Source organism: Hippocampus zosterae, chromosome 8, assembly GCF_025434085.1.
Source record: "Hippocampus zosterae strain Florida chromosome 8, ASM2543408v3, whole genome shotgun sequence".
NCBI lineage: Eukaryota > Metazoa > Chordata > Actinopteri > Syngnathiformes > Syngnathidae > Hippocampus > Hippocampus zosterae.
The window spans coordinates 5,057,629-5,080,984 of NC_067458.1; the positions used below are offsets into that span (position 1 = coordinate 5,057,629).

At 43.3% G+C, this 23,356-nt stretch overlaps 2 protein-coding genes across 3 annotated transcripts in view; one reads left to right on the top strand and one right to left on the bottom strand.

Annotated features, from left to right (window-relative positions):
• Window positions 1-23,356, bottom strand: part of LOC127605636 (ephrin type-B receptor 1-like) — a 152,037-nt gene that overhangs the window by 55,866 nt on the left and 72,815 nt on the right. For both annotated transcript variants that reach the window (XM_052073340.1, XM_052073339.1), the window contains exons 6-7: window positions 17,078-17,233; window positions 8,890-9,152 (exon numbers count right to left, since the gene is read on the bottom strand). In XM_052073340.1, coding sequence (XP_051929300.1) covers window positions 8,890-9,152; window positions 17,078-17,233 — 419 coding nt within the window. The remainder of the gene's footprint in view (window positions 1-8,889; window positions 9,153-17,077; window positions 17,234-23,356) is intronic.
• Window positions 1-23,356, top strand: part of LOC127605690 (uncharacterized) — a 130,897-nt gene that overhangs the window by 17,157 nt on the left and 90,384 nt on the right. The gene's annotated exons all lie outside the window — the stretch shown is intronic.

The following is a 23,356-nucleotide window of genomic DNA, read 5'->3' on the forward strand; positions in this document are numbered from 1 at the left end:
CTTTAAAATGTTCAATGATTTTCTGCACCAACTGTTATAGTATTGTATCCTACCACTGGTCACTTTAGCTCTGCTTGATTCTTTGCACATTGTCTCACACTTGTCATTGGGTGGTACTACCGCACAACGGTTCACATAACTTCCTTCCATACTTGTTTGCCATGTCTTTGTTTATGGTGATACTTGTGCAGCGTGCACTACCGGAGACAAATTCCTTGTGTGTTCTACATATTTGGCCAATAAAGATGATTCTGATTATATTTTCCCACATAGGAAGACTGGAAACCTGTTGCAGGCGGTGACAAAGTTCCTCGGTGGCAAAGTTCCAGGGATGGATGAGATCTGCTCAGACTTTCTAAAGGCTCTGAATGTTGTGGGGCTGTTCTGGTCAACAAGCCTCTACAACTTTGCCTGGACATTGGGGATAATGCCTCTGGATTTGCAGACTGGGGTTGTGGTACTCCATTTGGCGTGTGTCCCAACTACAGAGGAATAAGACTCCTCAGCCTCCCAGATAAGGTTTATTCAGGAATGATGGAGAGAAGAGTCAGTTGGGAAAAAGAATCCCGGATTCGGGAAGAGCAGTGTGATTTTAGTCCCAGGCGTAGAACACAGGACCAGCTCAACACTCTCAGCAGGGTCCTCGAGGGTGAATGGGGGTAAGTCCAGCTGGTCTACATGTGTTTTTTGGACTTGGTATGCATTGCCATCATTGAGTCGCATATGTTACCAGTGACGTTTGGACTCCACTCAGGCTTCCCTTTGTCAATAATTCTGTTCAGAATATTCATTAACAGAATTTCGAGGCAAAACCAAGAAGTCACAATCTCCCAAATCTTCCTGGAGTGCTTCACAGCCACATGTAAAATGGTTGGGATGGAAATTAGCACCTCCAAATCTGAGACCATTGTTGGAAAAGGGTGGAGTGACCTCTCCTGGATGAGGATGAGATCTTTCCCGAAATGGAGGAGTTCAAGTATCTCAGATCTTGCTTACTACAAAGGGGAGAATGGAGTGGGAGATCAAGAGGCAAATTGGTACTGTGTCTGCTGTGATGTGAGAAGATGTGAAATTGAAATATGAAGTTGATCTACATTCCTACCCTCACCTATGATCAAGAGCTATGGGACGTGATCAAAAGAGTAAGATCCAACCGGCCAAAATGAGTTTCCTGCACAGTGTGTCTGAGCTCTCCCTTTGAGATAGGGTGAGAAGCTTGGTCATCCAGGAGGGATTTAGAGTCGAGCCAGTGCTCCTCCATGTTGAGAGGAGCCAGATGTGGTAGTTCGGGCATCTACTTAGAATGCCTAGTGGACGGCTCCCTGGTGAGGTGCGCCGGGCATGTACCACCGGCACCAGCCCCCAGGGACAACCCAGAAAAGTCCTTTGGTACCCTTGTTTGGTTTGGACCAAAAGCAGATTTGCTTTTTTTGATTTGGTGCAGTTCATATTCACATTGTACATTTGGCAACTGAACTCTATTTTATTTGTTTTGGTCATGCTAATGGTCAAAGAAGAATAATCCATGCTTCATGGTTGCACCCTCTTGGCAGCATGCATGTACCAGCACTGATTTTGATGGGATAAATGTCGGCGCTATTTGACTGTCGCCACTTGACAGTCCAGTTATTTGCCCCAGTAATGAGTAAAACACAGCACTGTTTTGTTTAGTAAAGACGTCACCACTGTTAGACAGTTGGTACAACAGTTGGTGAGACAGGATGGATGGCTGCCAGAGCTGAGGATGAGGAGAGAGGAGCGTCGGTGTGGATCGTGTATGCGTATTTGGAACTGAGAGCCTGTGCTCGGAATTTAAGTGGATTGAAATGTCACAGGAGAAGTGAGCAAATCTCTTTTTTCATCAATGGATGCTACAGCTTCTTGTTTACTTCCAAGCTTGTAGCAGATGTATGGGACGTCATGCACGTTTTGAGCATGATGTCTCTGACCCACTGGTGCAGGGACATTTTGATTCTCTCTTTCATCTATAACTGCTTCAAACAACAAGGCATTTGCAGGAATAGTAGTTACGACTGTCCATGTCTTATGTTGTGTTGTGACATCATAGTTTGTTATTTCTTTGGATTGGATTGGATAAACTTTATTGCCAAATGTACTGTATGTGTAACATACAGCACAGATGAAATATCTTCCCTCTCACCATAAAACAAGAGGAGCCGCTGCGTTAACTGTCCTGTAAAGTGCTTTGTTGCGGCTGCAACAGTTGTTAACGCGCTATATTAATAAAGATATTGTATTGTCACACTGTCGCGTGTGATGATCACCGTTCCCATTGGACAGAAATGACGAGGGCGGCACATAGAGCACAAACCCAGAAATGGAGGAAATCCTGCGGGTTCCATTCTTGGTCGGATTGTTCTGTCATGTGGGACGTGATGGTGGAAGAGCAAAAAAGCAGGGAGGCAGGAGAAGCAGTGTGCACTGAATTAAATGTAGTCGCAAAAAACACTTCCAGGGGCACACTCAGTGGCCGGCCGAGCATTTCAACCTTTGGCCTTCAGTGACGTCACATACATTAACACAATACAATATAGGCTCGTCAAGCAGCACTTAATCTGAGGAGGATTTAAAACCATCAAGTATGCATTCACAATTAAGAGCAGGAAACAAAATTTATAGATATTGTCAAAAATAAAAAGATGATTTAAAAATACTAAATAAAATGCCACCCAAAGTCTATCCAATAAATTGCGCAATTAAGATAAAGATTAAGATATCCTTTATTTGTCCCCCAATGGGGAAATTACAATCAGAATTCAGAAAGGAAAACGCTGGGTAGGGAGAGGGGAAAAAAAACACGCTCGAACTATCCTCTTCCGAGGATAATTTAAGTCCAGGATAAAAAAGACCCTAGCACATAATAAGCATATGATAGTTACAACAAGTCACAAGACCTAACATGTAATAAGGGGGAGGATGAATGGGAAGGGGGAGGGGGAGGAGAGGGGGGTAACCGCGACGCGGCCAAGAATGACCAGCTGTACGGTCCCCGTTGCGCTCTGCATATCGGAACACGTCATGGGGGAAAAAGAATCGGAACGATGAAGACGGTGATAACAAGGATGTGTATGCGCGTGTGGTTGTCCAGTTGTGTATGTGTATGCGTGTACAGGTCATAGCTGCTTCGTCGAGGTCTGCTCATCATGAAGACAGTCCCGGCTTATCAGTCCATGGCCGAGAAGGAGGGGGGTGATGGTGGGGGCCCTAGATTCCATGTGTACTTCCATCCAGGGGAAAGGCCAGATAGCGTTGTTCGTTTTGGAGGGACAGCCGCCAACAATTTCAGACAGCCTTGAGTCCTGTATCTCTTCACTGGCGCCCATCAGCCGAATTAAAAAAAAACTCTTTCCGCAGCATGGATTCCAACCTCTCCATGGTGTTGTCAATCGCGCGGAGTCGCTCCAAAACCGCAACAATATTGCGGTTGAGCTCAGTCACCACTTGAGTCTGAGTGTTGGACATTCGCGCCAAACCGTCCAGAATGACCGGCAGCTTCTTCACTTCCAATAGAGCCGCTCCCGTCGGTCGAATTTTGCGATAGAACAGAAAGCTGCCAACAGCAAACAGCAGCATACCTGTTATCAAAAGGCCAATAATGTAGATGTCTTCCACATCCTCCACGGACAGTATTGCCAGGCACACCGGTCTCCACTTTCTCCATGGATCCAAGGCATATCAGGCAGCAAATGTCCCCAGAGGGAAAGAAGGCTCCCCACTGACTGCTCTTTTCGTCAAAAAAATTTTGTCGATTACATTGAGAGACCAGCCAACTAATTCCATGGTTACTTCTTCGGATGAAAACACGGTAGGAGGCTAGGGAAAAAGTTAGATAAAGACAGCAGAAAAGACTAAGTGGCGAGCAGGGAAAAAGGCGGGAGGGCAGGGGAGCTGTGCAAAAAGCGTCCGCCTTCGTCGAGAGCCAAGCAGAAAAGCCAAGCAATGTCGCAGTGTTATATAAGACACCAACCAAACAATAACAAAACAAACTATTCTTTGAAAATAAAGTAAACAGATCATTTGCATTTTGAGAATCGGCTATACACCAGCAAATAACTGACGATGTTGAGCAGCTGAGATTGAACGAACTTTAGTGCACGAAGGTGACTACAATGCGCCATTATAAATTGCAGGTGAGCAGATTTATTTGATACATTTTTGTATCGTTGTCATTTAATTTCGTTACCATTAATTTAATACTAACGAAATAAAATGAGGGGGGCCCGGTAGTCCAGTGGTTAGCACGTCGGCTTCACAGTGCAGAGTTACCGGGTTCGATTCCAGCTTCGGCCTTCCTGTGTGGAGTTTGCATGTTCTCCCCGGGCCGGCGTGGGTTTTCTCCGGGTGCTCCGGTTTCCTCCCACATTCCAAAAATCTGCATGGCAGGCTGATTGAACACTCTAAATTGTCCCTAGGTGTGAGTGTGAGTGCGAATGGTTGTTCATTTCTGTGTGCCCTGCGATTGGCTGGCAACTGACTCAGGGTGTCCCCCGCCTACTGCCCGAAGACAGCTGGGATAGGCTCCAGCACCCCCCGCGACCCTAGTGAGGATCAAGCGGCTCGGAAGATGAATGAATGAATGAATATGAGGATGATTTTATATTGATTCAACCAACTCGTATGAGACATTTTAAGATAAAGCTTCTGTCTGTATCAAAGTGTGTATACAAGATTATTGAGAGCAGATTCTACAAACTCACTAGATAAGATTTTTTTTAATCGTATCAAGACATACCAAACTGACAAGTGGCATCATTAAAGGGAGAAATGAGCAAGTCACAGTTCAATCACACACCATGACAGAATCCCACACTGCGCTCAAAAGGACACTGAGATGACAGTTACAAGACAGGTGACCTTGCAGCAGGCACAGAGGCCTGATGGTAAAGTTTGCTCCTGATCAAAGTTTGAAGGTCAAATTCAGTTACAGCCTTAAAGCATCTACACGATTCGACTATTGGAGCGATTCCTGATAAAATATACCTGCAAACTGTGCAAAAGAAATCAAAATTCAGCATGGTTATCTAGTTCCTCATGTATCCTTGAGCAATGACATCCAGCCTGCTGTTGATGAGACATGAGATACTTAAGATCAGGGCCGTGTAACAGCATTTAATTTAATCCTTGAAGAACTTGTCATGGAACTTTGTAAAAGTACCTTTCTTAACTTGTGTCCCAAAAATTGTGCTGTGATAATCATCCAAGATTCAAAGCATATAACATAGACGTTTCATTTTACGAATTAACCTTGAGCTTGTTAAAGATTTGATAAGATACAGACTTTGATCAGAATCAGATTCAAAATCATCAGAATCATCTTTATTGGCCTAGTATGTAAAACACACAAGGAATTTGTCTCTAGTAGTACGAACTAGAGGTGTCAAATTATCGCATTAATTGTGAATAATTAATTACAGTCATATTTAGCGTGTTATGTTTTTTAATCGCGTAAATCTAAATTTTAATCTCTAACTTTATTGTTTCTGTAGGTGGGTTGCCTTTTTCTAATACAGTATCCTTTTTATGTGTTTGACTTGTTGAGGGTGGGGAAACAACTCTCCGTCACAGCCTGAAGCGGACATTGATTGGCAGTTATTATGTTTGGGATTGTTTAGCATAAGCTGATTGGCTCCCATCGGATTTGGGCGGGCTAAGTAAGTAGCGGTGAGGAGAGGAGAGATGAAAATGGAGGAGCATGTGAGAGTTCTCGGCACAATGAATGGACAATTTGCATTCCAAAAACACCCGTGACTGCACTGTTGATAAAGGTAGAGTGTTGTGCCTAATTTGTAAGGAGTTTGCTTACCAAGGAAGCAGCTCAAGTTTAGCCTCCTACATCAATGCACCCAATCGCGAGTGCAGCCACGGGTAACGTTAGTTCTGTACCGAAGGTGTTAGCAATGGAGCAATGAACAAAGCTCTTCGCCAAACTAAACTTGAGAAGAACACCCCGTGCGAGACATGAAGTCAGCATAGCTGCTGTGTCCTCTGTCGACTATTAGAAGTGGTTGATGTTTATTTCCGCACTTTACTTTGTCATGATCAAAAGTGTTATTTCTGAAGTGCTCACTTACAGCACTGTGATTTAAGGGTCTGTTTTATTTGTTATCTGAAGCAAGTTCCGTTTTCAGTACTTAGTACTCAGCTCAGAAAATTGTTCTTACTGTTTTTGATATGGTAATCTAAGAATTTTTGATGGACCTGGTGTTCTCTTTTATTTTTATTTTGTAATTATTTGGAGATTTACAAAAACAAAACAGTGATACAGCAGAAAATAAATGGCTTGGACTGCATCTGTTCAAGTCTTTAAAAAAACCCAAACTTTATAATACCACTTTTTTGTGAATCTTTTGATCTGCCTCAATACTCAATAATGGAATGAATTTAAAATGAAAATAGGGGTTTTCTCAGCAATTTTTAGATGAGATATAAATATAGATTGATTCAATCAATTATTACAGATCAAAATTTATTAATATCACCATTTTTTAATCTCTTGACAGCACTAGTATGAACTACACTATTATTGCAGTAACTAGCAACTATGACAAATAAAGACATGACAAGTATCGAAAGACTTTCAATAATGTAAGGGTGCCATTGTGTAGTAGGACCGCCCAATGTCAGCTGTGTGACAATGTGCAGTCATCAAGCAGAGATAGAATGATTGGTGGTGCGGTACTTACAATATTATGACGTGCAGTTGGTGCAAATAATCGTTGCACCATTTTTTCAAGTGACCAGTAGCAGTAATTATGGTACTGTACAACTTTAGGTGTGCAATTATGCAGAAAGTCCTTGAGCACTTTGAAGTGTCGAGGGCTATTGAATATTGATCAACGACAGTTGTTCAAGTACAGTATGTGGGGAGCTGGACCTACAATATGTGCAGTAACACTATCCTAGGGGTGTGCAAAATTTGCAAAGAGCCACTATAGATTTGAGTTACTGTTAAAGGTGACGGGGGAGAAGCTGTTTGAATCTCTGCTCGTTTTGATGCACATGATTCAAAAGCGGCGATCTGAGTGATGCAGTTTTCATTTTGGTGAGATAAAGGGCCATATCTTGGTAGATTGGGGCCCATGTGCTCTGCACGACTTCATTTGGGTGCCTGGGAAAGTCTAGTTTAATGTATTTGGGACAAGACACCCCTTACTGGGCTTTCCGGCGCACGGAGCTGCAGCCCCCCGGACACACTTGCTAATTTGGTAACAGAAACTCAACTACGCTTGGCCTAAAAAAAGACACATATCCATTTATATACAGTACAGTATATACCGCTATATCTATCTATCTATCTATCTATCTATCTATCTATCTATCTATCTATCTATCTATCTATCTATCTATCTATCTATCTATCTATCTATCTATCTATCTATCTATCTATCTATCTATCTATCTATCTATCTATCTATAGAGCGTGGTTGTGAATCTGGTAGACGCGTTATGCCTCACTGCATTTTATGAGTGACGCGGCTCCTGGGGGTCTCACACAGACATACATGTTGTAGGTGCAAGGGGGTCAATTGGCCACGTCACATACAGTACATGGCTGATGATGCCATCTGCAAGGGGAAATCTTACAGTTTCAGTGCCAATGTCATGCATGGACCCCAGCAAGTCTATTTACGTTTCCGCAATGTTAAGCTAGCGTTCGCTACGACCGGCCTGATTTTATTGCAAATGAGGGGTGCGTCTGCATGTACAAAGCCGAGCAAAATACCAAAAGAACTGCACTATTATCTTTTCTAATTATGAATACTTTGAAAGCAGAGGTGACTGAATTTAAGATGACATCTTTAAAAGCCGACACAAGAGAAATTGCTTCCATAGGATGTATATTTCATTTCATCATACTTTTATCAACTAATAAGAAAACATTTGAAGACACTGAAAAAAAAGGAAACACGAGTATGGAATCTGACCTCAACATTTACATGAATTATTGAGCTAATTACCTAATAATCAGAAAATTTTACTCGAGCAATCTTGTAAATCCTGAGTTTGATGTCTTTGTTGATCTAAAAGACAATACTGTAGTGTGATGATGTTGAGGGGCACAGTTGCAAAAATATTGGTGCAGCGAAAAAAATAAAATAAAATAATTGAACAAAATGAAAACACAAGCGATAAGATCTTTGCAAACCGGGCCTTGGTATTTTTATGTCTTTCAGACGGAGTTTTGTGGATGTGTGAATGGACACAGATGAATGACATGTAATTACTTTAACCTGTCGCGACAACAATAATAGACACGTGGTGACAGATTCGAGGCGGCCCGGTGGGCCAGTGGTTAGCGCGTCGACCTCACAGTGCAGAGGGCGGTTCGATCCTGTGTGGAGTTTGCATGTTCTCCCCGTGCCTGAGTGGGTTTTCTCCGGGTACCCCGGTTTGCTCCCACATTCCAAAAACATACTGTCAATTGTCCCTAGGTGTGAGTGTTGAGCGCGGATGGTTGGTCGTCTCTGTGTGCCCTGCGATTGGCTGGCAACCGGTTCAGGGTGTCTCCCGCCTACTGCCCGAAGACAGCTGGGCGAGGCTCAAAACCTTTGTGAGGATAAAGCGATCAGAAAATGGATGGATGGATGGATAGATGGACAGAATCTATTGGGTCACCTCTGAATTTTGTAGATAATGAGCAAGACATATGGTGCCCTTAAAGGGTCAAAAATCAATTTGGCAAAAAGCTCAATTTTAAAAGTCGAATAGGAGATGGTCCGTGAATTCTTAAATTCATATTTAATGGAAAAAAAATGCAGTTGAGCTAATCCGAGTCCCAGATATTTTTTCACCAATTTATACTATCTAATAAAATACTCTACTGGTACTTCAATAAATAAACAATATGCACCATTCCATGAAACAAACCTGTATGTCAAAGGTGTATGATGTGTGGGCCCGCAGCTTGCTGATTTCCACCTTAGTTACTTTTAATCCCCTCCGGCCTGGAACATATGCCACGCTGTCATCGCATGGCTGACACAACCGTCGCTCATTGTTGTGACAACGGTGGCACAACACATTATAGGACAAGTCTTCACGATGCCCGATGTCACGTGGTGGATGCCACTCCAGTTGCACTGATGTCTGGTTAACAACTGAGACCAAGTTTCGAGGACCTGAAGGAACACCTGGAGAAGGAGATGGGATTATGAGAGCATGATAAAACAAACAATCTAAACCTAGAGTGTACTTCTCCTTCATAATTCACAACTCTATTATTCACAACGGAAATCACAGAACAACATCAAATTGAAAAACACACACACAGACACAATTATGTAGATCTATGATTTCCACCATCCTCAAATGAGGTTGAGCTCACTCCTCAACATTTCATTTACATCTTTACTAGCTTTTTATGAAAAAAAAAAAAAAAAAAAAAAATTACTTGCTTCGCCTGTGACATAGTGTTAGTTTATTTCAGCATGTATTTGATGCCATTCTTGTGTTGCATAAAAACAACATCAGTTTAATTCACTCCTAACATGCACAGCTAAGTCAAATTTAATTGTATTTAATGATTTTAGGTTTGGAGAATCTATGCCTTTATTTTTTTCTTTTCCTAGCTTCATTTTGTGTGTACAAAGTACGTTGACTTGGTTCTCAGTGATCAACTTTCATCAAACGCTCTTTAAAATAAAATTGTCTCCCATCTAATCTTATTTGGTTGAAAATAAAGTAAGAAAGCTGCCTCTTTTTTATGACATGAAGTCGCTCACTATTGGGGTATGCAATGGCTAAAATTCAATTCATGTTTGCCCTTGAAATGAAAGACAAAGGCAATTCATGGGACGAGTGTGAAGCAGCGTCGCCTGACACCAAAGACCTTTTCACTGTGAAAACCTGATTTTTCTTCAGCATCAATTTGTGCGTGTACCGCCATTGTTGGGGCGAGTTGCTTTCACTGTTGTCAGTAGTGGCCAACTGTTTCATTTCGTCTATAGGAAAAAAAAAGACATTTCTCATATTATTTATTATTTATATATATTTTAAAACTATAAAGTTGTATCTAGGCCAGCAAGGACGGGCACATGTCTAAAGATAGTACACATGCACGTAGGAAGCAAATTCTCCTTGTAGCATTGTCAATGCCCCCCACCCCAAAAAAAAGAATCTGCAAAAAATAAAAACAAAAAACAAATTTGAATGCAGAATCCCAATAAACATTTATTTATATCTAGCAACTCCTCACAACAATTAGAGACTGAAGGAGGGATTGTAAACTACAGTACTTGTATACATGCATGTGCGCACACAAACACACACACACACACACACACACACACGCACGCACGTACAAATACAATCTGACTTGCTGCAGAGACAGCCTGAAATGATTCATGTCTCAACCTACTTCCACCACGTCTCAATGGAGCTGAGAGCAGCGAGTGTGTTTCTAACCCTGCTGCTCGTCTTGCATAGCAATGCAGCCCCTTCAACACTCAAAAACAGATCTTCACTTCAGTGAAAAGCCAGTGGAATGTGGAAGATGAAATGATGGCATTCTGCTGCAGCACTGACACTGGTCTATAACACTGGTCAACAGCAAATTTTAATCAGAGATGGCTTTATGTGTCCCTTAACCTATTTTTGACACTGATTTTTTAAAAAATGTATGTATGTAATTTAAAAAATCTTTTTCCTAGTATTTCAGGTTTTTGAGATGTTTCCTGATTGACTTTGACCAATAAAAGCTTGCGCTATATGGGATAAAGTTATTACCTTTAAGAAAAAAAATTCAAGCTGTTGCTGAACCAGACGCAGAACTCATACATGTTACTAAATATGATATTATTGTTGTAATATTATTATTATGAAATCCTGATGTGCAAGAGAAAAACACAAGGGTAGATTCAGAATCGGCACAAAAACCTTTCAAGAAAAGTTTATTTGCATCTCTCATAAAAAATAAAATAAAATAAAAAATTTTTAAAAAATCTTTAAAATGTGTTGACTGGTGTCATTTTACAGTTGAACTGTTGCCCTGAACGTTCCATAACATAGATAGCTGGATCTCAAAATCAAAAATATAGGTTTCTAGTGCTGGCCGATATGGAAAAAAAATCTACAAAATATACCAATGTTGGCCGTTTTATATCACAATAATAATATAGCATGATATACTTTCAGTTATTCTATTAAAAATGGATACAACAGAGTGTGACTGCTTACCTTTTCTCACTTTATTTTGATGACGTTAAACACACCTGCATCAAATGATTAATGCATTCTTTGTATAATAATAATAATTCATGCCTTTGTCACATCCTGGCTCGATTATGCCTATTATTATTATGCAATGCCCTTTACTTTGGAGTCAGCCAGTCCTCCATTAAGCGCCTTCAGCTGGTCCAGAATGCCGCTGCTCGCCTCTTGACTGGTACTCGTAAGAGGGAGCACATAACTCCTACTCTGGCATCCCTTCACTGGCTCCCCATTCATTTTAGAGTTATTTTCAAGATCCACCTCTTTGTTTTCAAATCTCTGTATAATCTCGCGCCACCTTACCTCTCTGAGCTCGTGCGCCCCTACACACCTGCCCGGATCCTCAGGTCTGTGGATCAGACTTGGTTAGAAGTACCAAGAACTAAACTGAGGCTCAGAGGGGGTCGAGCCTTTTCTGTTCCTGGTTCCTCTCTCTGGAATGACCTCCCACTGAACATTCGGCGAGCCTCCTCGCTGCCCATCTTCAAAGCCCTTCACAAAACTCACTTGTATTCTTTGGCATTCGACTCAGCATGACTTACCGGTAGATTTGTTCTTGATTTTACTGTTTGGTGCTTTCTATCGCCTTTATTACAGATTTGTCTTACTGTTTATTGTGCATTATTTATATTATATATTATATATATAATATATATTATTTATTGTGTTAAATTGCTCCATGTACAGCACTTTGTATGCAGCGATGGCTGTTTGAAAGTGCTCTATAAATACTGTTGACTTGACTTAACTTGACTTGACATCCAGTCGTGGTGCTATATAAAGTCAACAAATATAAATAGAAGTAAATTTACCTACATATTTTTGAACAAATCTAGAAAATAATGTCGCTGACAGAAATTGAAAAAAATATATAAAAAGATAAGATTTACTGTAATGCAATTTTGAAAACTTATTTTTCAGATCTCAAAAGTAAAAATCAAAACTCAGTACTGCATTATGAAAACAAATCACATTTGTACTGTTCTGTGCATTCAATAAACTCACTATATATTAATCAATTTTCTGAATCGCTTGTCCTTAATATTAATATACAGTCATACCTCGGTTTTCGACCATAATCCGTTCCAGAAGGCTGTTCGAAAAACAATTTGTTCAAAACCCAAAACCATGTTTCCCATTATAATCCATAGAATAAATTTTAATTGTTTCCAAGTCTAGAAAACAGCTTTTTTTAAAGCATTTTTTACTCTTTTACACCCTATTTTTACCAATTTTAACATTGTAACATAAAAATGTAACTAACATCTCTCTCTCTCTCTCTCTCTGTCTCTCTCTCTCTCTCTCTCTACCTCCTACCGACTCTCTCTGCAACCCTACGCTACGGTATGAACTGGCTGCCTCCCCATGACTAATCACTGAGTGCATCCCACTTCTTTTCCTAACCAATTTGTTCCCCTGAGGGAACAAATTCTGTAACACTGTTACAGGATGAGGGCAACTTTGCCAAAAACGCCTAAAAAGGTGCACTCAAAGTAATTTTGTAGCTGTTCTTGAACTATTTGGAGTATGAGCATAGTTTTGGAACAGTTTTAGAAAAATGTAAAATGTTATGAATTTGAATTTTTCCCCAATCCGTGTAAGTGCTCCTGTCACTGAACTATGGATGTTTGAAAACAGAAAAAAAGGTGAATCTTATGTTTGTCTAATTTCTTTTCAAATCTTCAGAAATTCAGCTTTAAAAGATGAACAACATGTTCACATACGTACTCAGCTGACGACGAGGATCAGCGATTTGTTTTGACAGATGACGGAGGGCCCCTCGGTGGGCCGTCCTAACTTGAAAGAGCTAAACATTTCGAAGCATCCTCTGTTTGCTTGAAAATCAAACTCTTCATGAGCAATGCTAGGATTCTTTTTTATCTCCATACAAACTGTATCTTGAATAAGACTGTCCCCTGCAAGCTGTTTCTCATTCATGAAAATAAGCAAAAGTTTCCTCACTTCCTCTAAACCAGGGGTGCCCATTAGGTAGATCCTGATCTACCGGTAGATCTAAGACAGGTCCCAAGTAGATCCGAGGAGTGTCGAGGAGAAAAAACAAAAAAACAACCATTTGTGTGTCTTTGTACATGTTAGTCATATATTTTTTTGTGTTAATGTACGCTGCACCCTAATCATCCTATCAGTCTCATTTTCACCAAAAAATGTTTTAAAAATAAAATAAAGCAGGTAAATCTTGAATTTATGGTGGCACGTGATTACATCACCGGAAGTTGTTTGCGCTCAGCAGTCTGCAAATTGCAGCTTGTAATCAGAGCTGCTGCGCTCTATCTTTTATCGTGATTATTCTCTTCAGAGTTTGCTTGGTGTACAATTCACCGATGGCAAAGAATAGGAATCTCGGAGGGCCCAGGGAAGCACTTTAAGGAGGTTAGTTGATCGAAAAGTAGATCTTCGGTCCAAAAAGTTTGGGCACCCCTGCTCTAAACAAACGAGACCCTTTAGCCACATCCGTGATTTTAAGATGGTCTTTCTTTTTTAGGATGCTGCTGATCGTCGATTTCGGCAGGCCGAACTCTTAGCCAACACGGACACACGAACAACTGATTAATATTTCGCTATCAAATCTTTCTTAAATAGTTTTGCGCACTATTCCCCTCTTTTTTTCACCAGCTTTATTTCTTCCACTTGCTTTCTTTGGTGCCATTATTAGGGGCTGATACACAATGCAGAAATAACAGTCCGATTGGCATAAATGTCAACAATCACGATGCTTAAAAAAAAAAAAAAATCTTTATTGAACATGTCCGCTCACATTGAACGCTCTTTTTTTTATCTTAATTGAACACGTCTGCTCACATTCAACGTTCTTTTAAAAAAAAATCTTTATTGAACACGTCTGTTCATAATGGAATGCTACACGAGGAAGCGTCACTTCCTCGTGTAAGGAAGGCGAGAGGAGTCGAGTTGCGCATTCAAGTGCGCTCAGTTTCGCCGCGAACCAATTTTCGGTCGTAATCCGAAGCATAAAAAAACTCGAAATTTTTGGTCGAAAACCGATTTGGTCGATAACAGAGATGGTCAAAAACCGAGGTTTGACTGTACAGTGATCCCTCGCTATTTAGTCGTTCGTTTTTATCGCGGCTTTGGAGCATCACAGACTTTTTCAAACATTCATTAAAAAAAAAATGGTTTGTGTGTGTGTGTGTGTGTGTGTGTGTGTGTGTGTGCGTGTGTGTGTGTGTGTGTGTGTGTGTGTGTGTGTGTGTTAGTGCGCTATGCTCAAGCGCAAAGGCCCACGTGGGGCAATTTCTTTTTTATATACAGACGCTCCTAGACTTACGAACATCCGAGTTACGAACAATGGTACATACGAACATTTTTACGGGTATGTCGAAAAAGTTCAATTTTGTATTGCGCGCCTTTTTCCAAGTACAGGCACTGTAGTGCTTCTTTCCGCCGCTAATACCGACGTGAGGCCCTCGCTGTGAGAGCTCGCCCAGCATCCACCCCGAATCCGGCTTCCTCTGCCCAGTTGTTAAATATCTCGTGTATCCATTATTCAATATGGTTGGTGAAAAGCGAAAGGCTTCTAGTGAGAGTGGAAGTGTAAAGAAGAGGCAAGCCATTTCATTTCAAATGAAAGTGGCAATAATAAAGAAGCTTGATGCGGGTGAGAAAATGGTGAGCATTGCACGTGCATACAACATGAATAGTTCGACCGTTGGTACACACAAGCCTTAAACATACTTTTATAAACCTTAAACATACTTATATAAGCCTTAAACATACATTCCATACAAAATATAGCACTGAAGCAACTTACAAAGGAATTCACCTGATGAACGATCGTTCGGAACATATCTCGATCATAAGCTGGGGAGCGTCTGTATGTTAATTGGTCGCTACTTCGCGGATTTTCGTTTATCGCGGGTGGTTTTGGTCCCGATTAAAGGATAAAGGAGGGATTACTGTACATTTAATTTTCAAGGCCACTCCTCCAGGAGTGGACTTATTGTCTGCCAGCTAATGGCAATGCAGCAACAAACAGATTGAAAGTGAAAGCTTTTGCCCATCAATTCAAGCTTATTTGACGTATTAACGTTATTCATTGTCTTCACTATATATATTGTCATGTCGCCCAGCGCGAGAGGTTTCCCTGCTGAAAACTGCATGTACAACTCAATGTTGTGCTTGTCCTTGAGTGCATCGCTCGGACCAACCAATCACAAACGTGAGATGTGCACAGGCAAAGCTGGAGTGCAGAAAACATCTGATGACTTATGTGGGAAAAAATAAGCTATACTGTGATCCCTGGGTGTATTGCGCTTCATTTGCCGCACCTGCAGTACATGACGACTGTATTCAGGAAAAAAAATGCCAAATGACTCAGGTTTTATACATGCCTGTACGCATAATTGGTTCCCGGTGCAACATCGACCAATGACAGCAAGAGTGGATTTTTCCTGTGAGCTGATTGGCTGCGCATACGCATAATTGGTTCCCGATGCAACATCGACCAATGACAGCAAGAGTGGATTTTTCCTGTGAGTTGATTGGCTGCGCATCTTCACAGCCCCTCCCAGCACCTTCCCTTGTGTCACCTCGTGCTGTTGATTCTATGATAGTACGACTGCCTCTCTCTGTCATACTGTCTCTTCTGTTGTTTGCAACATGCGTGGTGGGGAAAGAGAGAGAGAGAGAGAGAGAGAGAGAGAGAGTGAGAGAGAGACAGAGAGAGTGAGAGAGAATGAAAGCAAGAGTGCGAGAGAGAGAGACAGAGAGAGAGAGAGAGCGAAAGCCAGCCTGCGAGAGTGGGGGAGGGAGGGGGTTGGGTTTGTCCAAAAAAGCAGCAAGTCTCTCTTCACCTCCTCCTTCCTCATCAATACCGTTTAATTGTCTTATCATAAACACATCGGCTGTGCGGGGATAGCTGGCCAGGAGGTAGCTGGAGGCTATTGGTGGCTGCACCGTCAGAGCGTAAAGTGAGAGTAACACAAGTCTCTGTCTCTCTCAGAGGGCAATGCTGATGAATGTTAATTACTGTGTACGGTTTTATAATGAAAATTTCAGTAAATGCGTGTACTGCTGTAGTCTATCTCAAATATGTAAAGTATAATCACTGTTTACATATTTTAAACACACTATTCCCCACATACACTTACACAAAAATTCCTAGGGGAGGAGCAAACCCTTCTTTGCTGTTCTTCACTTAGAACGGGCAGATCATCCCATTAACTATACTCCTATTTACATTTACACTATACTATACGCCCTGTAAGAAAAAAGAGGCTCCAAACCATGCATTTCATATGCTCCCCAAAAGACTGATGTCTGGTGATGGGTCTGTTGAAATGGCAAATTTGGTAAAACATTTAACTAGCAATGTTGTCCATTACATTCCTCTAAGGCAGTGGTTCTTAACCTGGGTTCGATCAAACCCTAGTGGTTCGGTGAATCGGTCTCACGGGTTCGACGGAGCCTCTCCCATGGAGGTTAAGACACACCTGACTCAACATGTCAATTAGTTATGACACGCCCGCTTAGCCATCACTGGCTGCAGATGATCACATTACATTGCTTGTCCAATCAGTGCTGTGGGAAATTTAGTTCGCTCAGTGGTCAATGTGTGACAAAACAAAAACTTTTACATGTCTTCAAATTTCATTTACTTTTTTTCTGTTCTTAATAAATGTGTTTTATAAACCTTGAATTTGTAAAAAGTCATATTTTTGTTTTTCCACGAATGAAGGGTTCAGCGAATGTGCATATGAACTGGTTGTGTTCGGTACCTCTAACAAGCTTAAGAACCACTGCTTTGAGGGTTTGTTTATTTTGCATAATTATTATTTTTTTTGGTATAGACTTTTGACAGAGAGGGACTCACTGGTGCACAAGTCCTGTGGTTTGTCCATGTCACCACGATAGTAACCATTCCGACATCCACAAAGGGAGGCAGCCTCGACGGTGGACCGACTGTTAAGTGGACATTGTTGACATAATCCGGGCCCCTGGGATGATTTAAAGGTGCCCTGTGGACAAGCTGTGAAGAAATTGGAAAATGAGGATGCTGCCTTTGCATATTCGAACATTTTTACTGATATTGAGAGTTCATACACAAAGTTTAAAAACACTGTAAGTTGTGTTGACAGTGAGACGGAAGGGGGATTTTGGCATGCCTGTACATTATTTAGAAAAGACACACAAATATTTGTTGTAAGGTTTTTCTTTTAATATTCTTTGTAGCTACTCGACAACAGTTTTACAGCCGTGATCCTCTTATATGGGTCAGAGTGCTTTATAACTGTTAAATCAAAAGTACTCTTTAAGCCTTTATGCATCTATGAATAGTTTAAGATGGTGCGCCCCCATTTTTAAGTTTTTCATCATTTAGCTCAAACAAACGTGTACCGAGCAAGCAGCACTTTTTTTGTTTTTCAGACTGCAGACATTCTTTTTAATTATTTGCCATACTCTCAGAAAATAGGACCGGTGTGATGGCGGATAACATCAGTGTAGAATGCTAGGTTTTTAAGGATTCATGAAGGCCAAATCAAATACTCCAATTGGAGGTGTGTCAGAACAGGAAAACAAACAAATAAAACATACTAACGAACAGCATTGAAAACTGAACTTCTCACAACTTACACCCTTTTGGCAGCTTTTACCTAATAATGATAACATAAATCAGTCAGCCACATATTTCATTGTCTCTTTTGGAAAACTAACAACCCACATTCCCATTTTAGTTTGAGATCTTTTTCAAGATACATTCATGCCAGCATGGCGAAATGTGTGTATGTACATTTTGCTTGCTTTCAGGCAGGCTTGCTCTGCCAACATTTTATTGTATCTGTATAATAGCAATAAAGATGGCCTCTGGTGGAGTCTTTGTAGCTCCAAAACGGCCTGTTTGTTCAAGAGAGCAAGCCATTTGATTGGTCACCATATTATAAAACAATCAAATAAAATAACACCCACACTTGTGTACTGATCAATAGCACAGATTTGTGAAAAAATATGTAAAATTGACCAAAAGGAGATTTTTGCCCAACACCAGCGATATCTATTTTATATCAAAGCATGTGTGTCTTCCTTGGCCGTCGTGTAGTGTGTGATTATCCAGGTTATCCATAATTGGAAATCAAAATTGAAAAAAAAAACCTAATTAACTCACTGTGTGCAGTGAGACCACTTATAGGAGACTCATATCACACAATTGTTGACAGTTAATTGGAACACAGCATGCAACATAACCTTGGGACTCAAAATAATTTTTCCAATTAGTTCCACCTGTGTTTTTCTACAATTGCTCGCATGTGGCAAATAGTGTAGCAAGAGCCCATCTTAAAGCCATGGCACACAGTCGTGTAGATGACAGTATAGCGCCGTTTGTCACTTTTGAAATTAAATGATCGAGCAATTCGACCCATGAGAAAACCACTTTGTGAAGGAAACCATCACCCTGGCACCAAAACGTCTGACTGCTTGACTGACTTTTAATCTTTTTCTGACACTTTAGTGCAGTTCCTCAGTTCATGCTCTGTCTGCAGCAATCTGTTTAAGCTTCTCTGCCTACTTCACAGTCCCCCCCCTTCCGAAAAGCCAACTTCCCTCTGAAGAAGAGCAGCATTGTCATCCGTAGTGGACGTGCTGTGCCTGGAGCTGATCAACTTACGATCACATCGGTGTGAAACATCACTCTCATTACATAAGTGGGCATAACATTAAATGTCAAAGCTGTATTACCCGTGTTGTTGATGTGTTCAGCCACCAGACTTGTCTGCATCCTGTAATCATTTCAGTCTACACTTGAAGCCCATTGTGCCTGTATTCAAGCATGTGCATGAATGACATTTCAATTCGCAATTCCATTGAATTTACATTGAATGTAATCTACGCAGACACAATTATTATAGACTACAATTATTCTGACTTTTTATGACTTTTTATTGACTGTTTAAAAAAAAAAAATCACTGCGTTTGTCTCAATTCAATGCAATCTTTATTGCAGACACAGCAGATCCATATCGGTAAAATACAGAATGGACAAGGTAAAGATAAAATGAAAATGGAAATGTCCAACACTCAGACTCAAGCGGTGACTGAGCTCCACCGCAATTGTGGTTCTGGAGCGTCTCCGTACGATCGACAACAACATGGAGAAGTTGGAATTCTCCCTTCGAAAAGGAATTGAGGAATTGGCTGATCGGCGCCAGTGAAGGGATATAGCCACGGACTCAAGGCCACCTGAAATTGTTGGCGGCTATTTGGACCCCTTTCCCCTGGATGGAAGGTATGCACGTAAGCTAGTGCCCCCACCATCACCACTCCTTCTCGGACATGGACTGATAAGCCAGGACTGTCTTCATAAGCAGACCTCGACGAAGAAGCTGCGGCCTGTTCACGCATACACAACCAGACAATCACACGCGCATACACATCCTTATCATCACCGTCTTCGTCGTTCCTATTCTTTTCCCCAGCGACGTGGAATGATCTGCGGAGCGCTCGGTGCACCGTGCAGCTGGTCGGACGGGCCGCGTCGCGGTCGGCCCTCCCCCTTTCCATTCATCCGCCCCCTCATTACATGTTATGTCTTGTGACTTGTTGTAACTGTCATATCCTTATTTATGTGCTAGGGTCTTTTTTTTATCCTGGACTTAAATTATCCTCAGAAGAGGATAGTTCGAGCGTGTTTTTTTCCCTCTCCCTACCCAGTGGTTTCCTTTCTGAACTCTGATTGTAAATTTCCCCATTGCAGGACAAATAAAGGATATCTTAAATCTTAAAATAGTTTATAGAGTTCATATACAGGCAATCTCATCAGTATTTTCTAAATGTAGATAAGAACCTATAGCAGCTCTTCTAACGGATGGCTAAAGCCTCTATGATAGTGTTCTCTGAGTTCTCCAGGCGACACTTAAATTTGTCCATCAGGTGTCTCAAAAGTGCTTCACAATTAGGGATATGACAGTACACAAACCGTCCACTTGCACTGTGCCACTTAGGTACCTGAAGCAGCAACCTCAGTGCATTATTAGGGCCATGATAAGCCACGGCAGACTGCTTTTCCTATAACTACACCAAAGATGAGCGGTATACATGGGTGTGCAGAAAACTCTGAACAGATAACATTTTACACCAAAGGAACACATATTCCTCTCCGTGAGCCGTCACCTTACCGTGGTGGAGGGGTTTGTGTGTCCCAATGATCCTAGGAGCTAAGTTGTCTGGGGCTTTATGCCCCTGGCAGGGTCACCCATGGCAAACTGGTCCTAGGTGAGGGACCAGACAAAGCACGGCTCACAAAGCCCCTTATGGAAAACAAAATCGATGGTACTCAGTTTCCCTTGCCCGGACGCGGGTCACCGGGGTCCCCCTCTGGAGCCAGGCCTGGAGGTGGGGCTCGTTGGCGAGCGCCTGGTGGCCGGGCCTACACCCATGGGGCCCGGCCGGGCTCAGCCCGAAGAGGCAACGTGGGTCCCCCTTCTCATGGTCTCACCACCCGTGGGAGGGGTCAAAGGGGTCGGGTGCTATGCGAGCTGGGCGGCAGCCAAAGGCGGGGACCCTGGCGGTCCGATCCTCGGCTGCAGAAGCTAGCTCTTGGGACATGGAATGTCACCTCTCTGGCAGGGAAGGAGCCAGAACTGGTGTGTGAGGCAGAGAAGTTCCGATTGGATATAGTCGGACTTGCCTCCACACACAGCCTAGGTTCTGGTACCAGTCCTCTCGAGAGGGGTTGGACTCTCTTTCACTCTGGAGTTGCTCACGGTGAGAGGCGCAGAGCAGGTGTGGGCATACTTATTGCCCCCCGACTCAGTGCCTGTACATTGGGGTTCAAACCGGTGGACGAGAGGGTTGCATCCCTCCGCCTGCGGGTGGGGGGACGGGTCCTGACTGTTGTTTGTGCATATGCACCAAACAGCAGCTCAGCATACCCACCCTTTTTGGAGTCCTTGGAGGGTGTGCTGGAGAGTACTCCTGCTGGGGACTCCCTTGTTCTACTGGGGGACTTCAATGCTCACGTGGGCAATGACAGTGAGACCTGGAGGGGCGTGATTGGGAGGAAACCCCGATCAGAACTCGAGTGGTGTTTTGTTATTGGACTTCTGTGCTCGTCACGGACTGTCCATAACGAACACCTTGTTCAAGCATAAGGGTGTCCACATGTGCACTTGGCACCAGGACACCCTAGGCCGTAGTTCGATGATCGACCTTGTGGTCGTGTCATCGGATTTGCGGCCGCATGTTTTGGACACTCGGGTGAAGAGAGGGGCGGAGCTGTCAACTGATCACCACCTGGTGGTGAGTAGGCTCCGATGGTGGGGGAAGATGCCGGTCCGTCCTGGCAGACCCAAACGTATAGTGAGGGTTTGTTGGGAGCGTCTGGCGGAATCCCCTGTCAGAAGGAGTTTCAACTCCCACCTCCGACAGAGCTTTTCCCATGTTCCGGGGGAGGCGGGGGACATTGAGTCCGAGTGGACCATGTTCCGTGCCTCTATTGTTGAGGCGGCCAATCTGAGTTGTGGCCGTAAGGTGGTTGGTGCCTGTCGTGGCGGCAACCCTCGTACTCGCTGGTGGACACCAGCAGTAAGGGATGCCGTCAAGCTGAAGAAGGAGTCCTATCGAGCTTTTATGGCCTGTGGGACCCCAGAGGCAGCTGACGGGTATCGACTGGCCAAGCGGAACGCAGCTTTGGTGGTCGCCGAGGCAAAAACCCGAGCATGGGAAGAGTTCGGTGAGGCCATGGAAGACGACTTCCGGACGGCTTCGAGGAAATTCTGGTCCACCATCCGACGTCTCAGGAGGGGGAAGCAGTGCACCACTAACACTGTGTACAGTGGGGATGGGGCGCTGCTGACTTCGACTCGGGACGTTGTGAACCGGTGGGCAGAGTACTTCGAAGACCTCCTCAACTCCACCAACACGTCTTCCTTGGAGGAAGCAGAGCCCGGGGACTCTGAGGTGGGCTCTCCTATCTCTGTGGTTGAAGTCACCGATGTGGTTAAAAAGCTCCTCAGTGGCAAGGCCCCAGGGGTGGATGAGATCCGACCGGAGTTCCTCAAGGTTCTGGATGTTGTGGGGCTGTCCTGGTTGACACGCCTCTGCAACATCGCGTGGTCAACGGGGAGAGTGCCTCTGGATTGGCAGACCGGGGTGGTAGTCCCTCTTTTTAAAAAGGGGGACCGGAGGGTGTGTTCCAACTACAGAGGGATCACACTCCTCAGCCTCCCTGGTAAGGTCTATTCAGGGGTGCTGGAGAGGAGGGTCCGTCAGGAAGTCGAGCCTCAGATTGAGGAGGAGCAATGTGGTTTTCGTCCCGGCCGTGGAACAGTGGACCAGCTCTACACCCTTAGCAGGGTTCTCGAGGGTATGTGGGAATTCGCCCAACCAGTCTACATGTGTTTTGTGGACTTGGAGAAGGCGTTTGACCGTGTCCCTCGGGGAGTTCTGTGGGGGGTGCTTCGTGGGTATGGAGTACCGAACCCCCTGATACGGGCTATTCGGTCACTGTACCACCGATGTCAGAGTTTGGTTCGCATTGCCGGCAGTAAGTCGGAATCGTTTCCAGTGAGGGTAGGACTCCGCCAAGGCTGCCCTTTGTCACCGATTCTGTTCATAACCTTTATGTACAGAATCTTTAGGCGCAGCCGAAGCGTTGAGGGGGTCCGTTTTGGGGGCCACAGTATTGCATACCTGCTTTTTGCAGATGATGTGGTGCTGTTGGCTCCTTCAAAAGGGGCTCTCCAACTCTCACTGGAGCGTTTCGCAGCCGAGTGTGAAGCGGTTGGGATGAAAACCAGCACCTCCAAATCTGAAACCATGGTCCTCAGTCGGAAAAGGGTGGAGTGCCCCCTCCGGGTCGGGGAGGACATCTTACCCCAAGTGGAGGAGTTCAAGTATCTTGGGGTCTTGTTCACGAGTGGGGGTAGGAGGGAGCGGGAGATCGACAGGCGTATCGGTGCAGCGTCTGCTGTGATGCGGACGTTGTATCGGTCTGTCGTGGTAAAGAAGGAGCTGAGCCAAAGGGCGAAGCTCTCAATTTACCGGTCGATCTACGTCCCAACCCTCACCTATGGTCACGAGCTATGGGTCGTGACCGAAAGAACGAGATCCCGGATACAAGCGGCTGAAATGAGTTTTCTCCGCAGGGTGTCTGGGC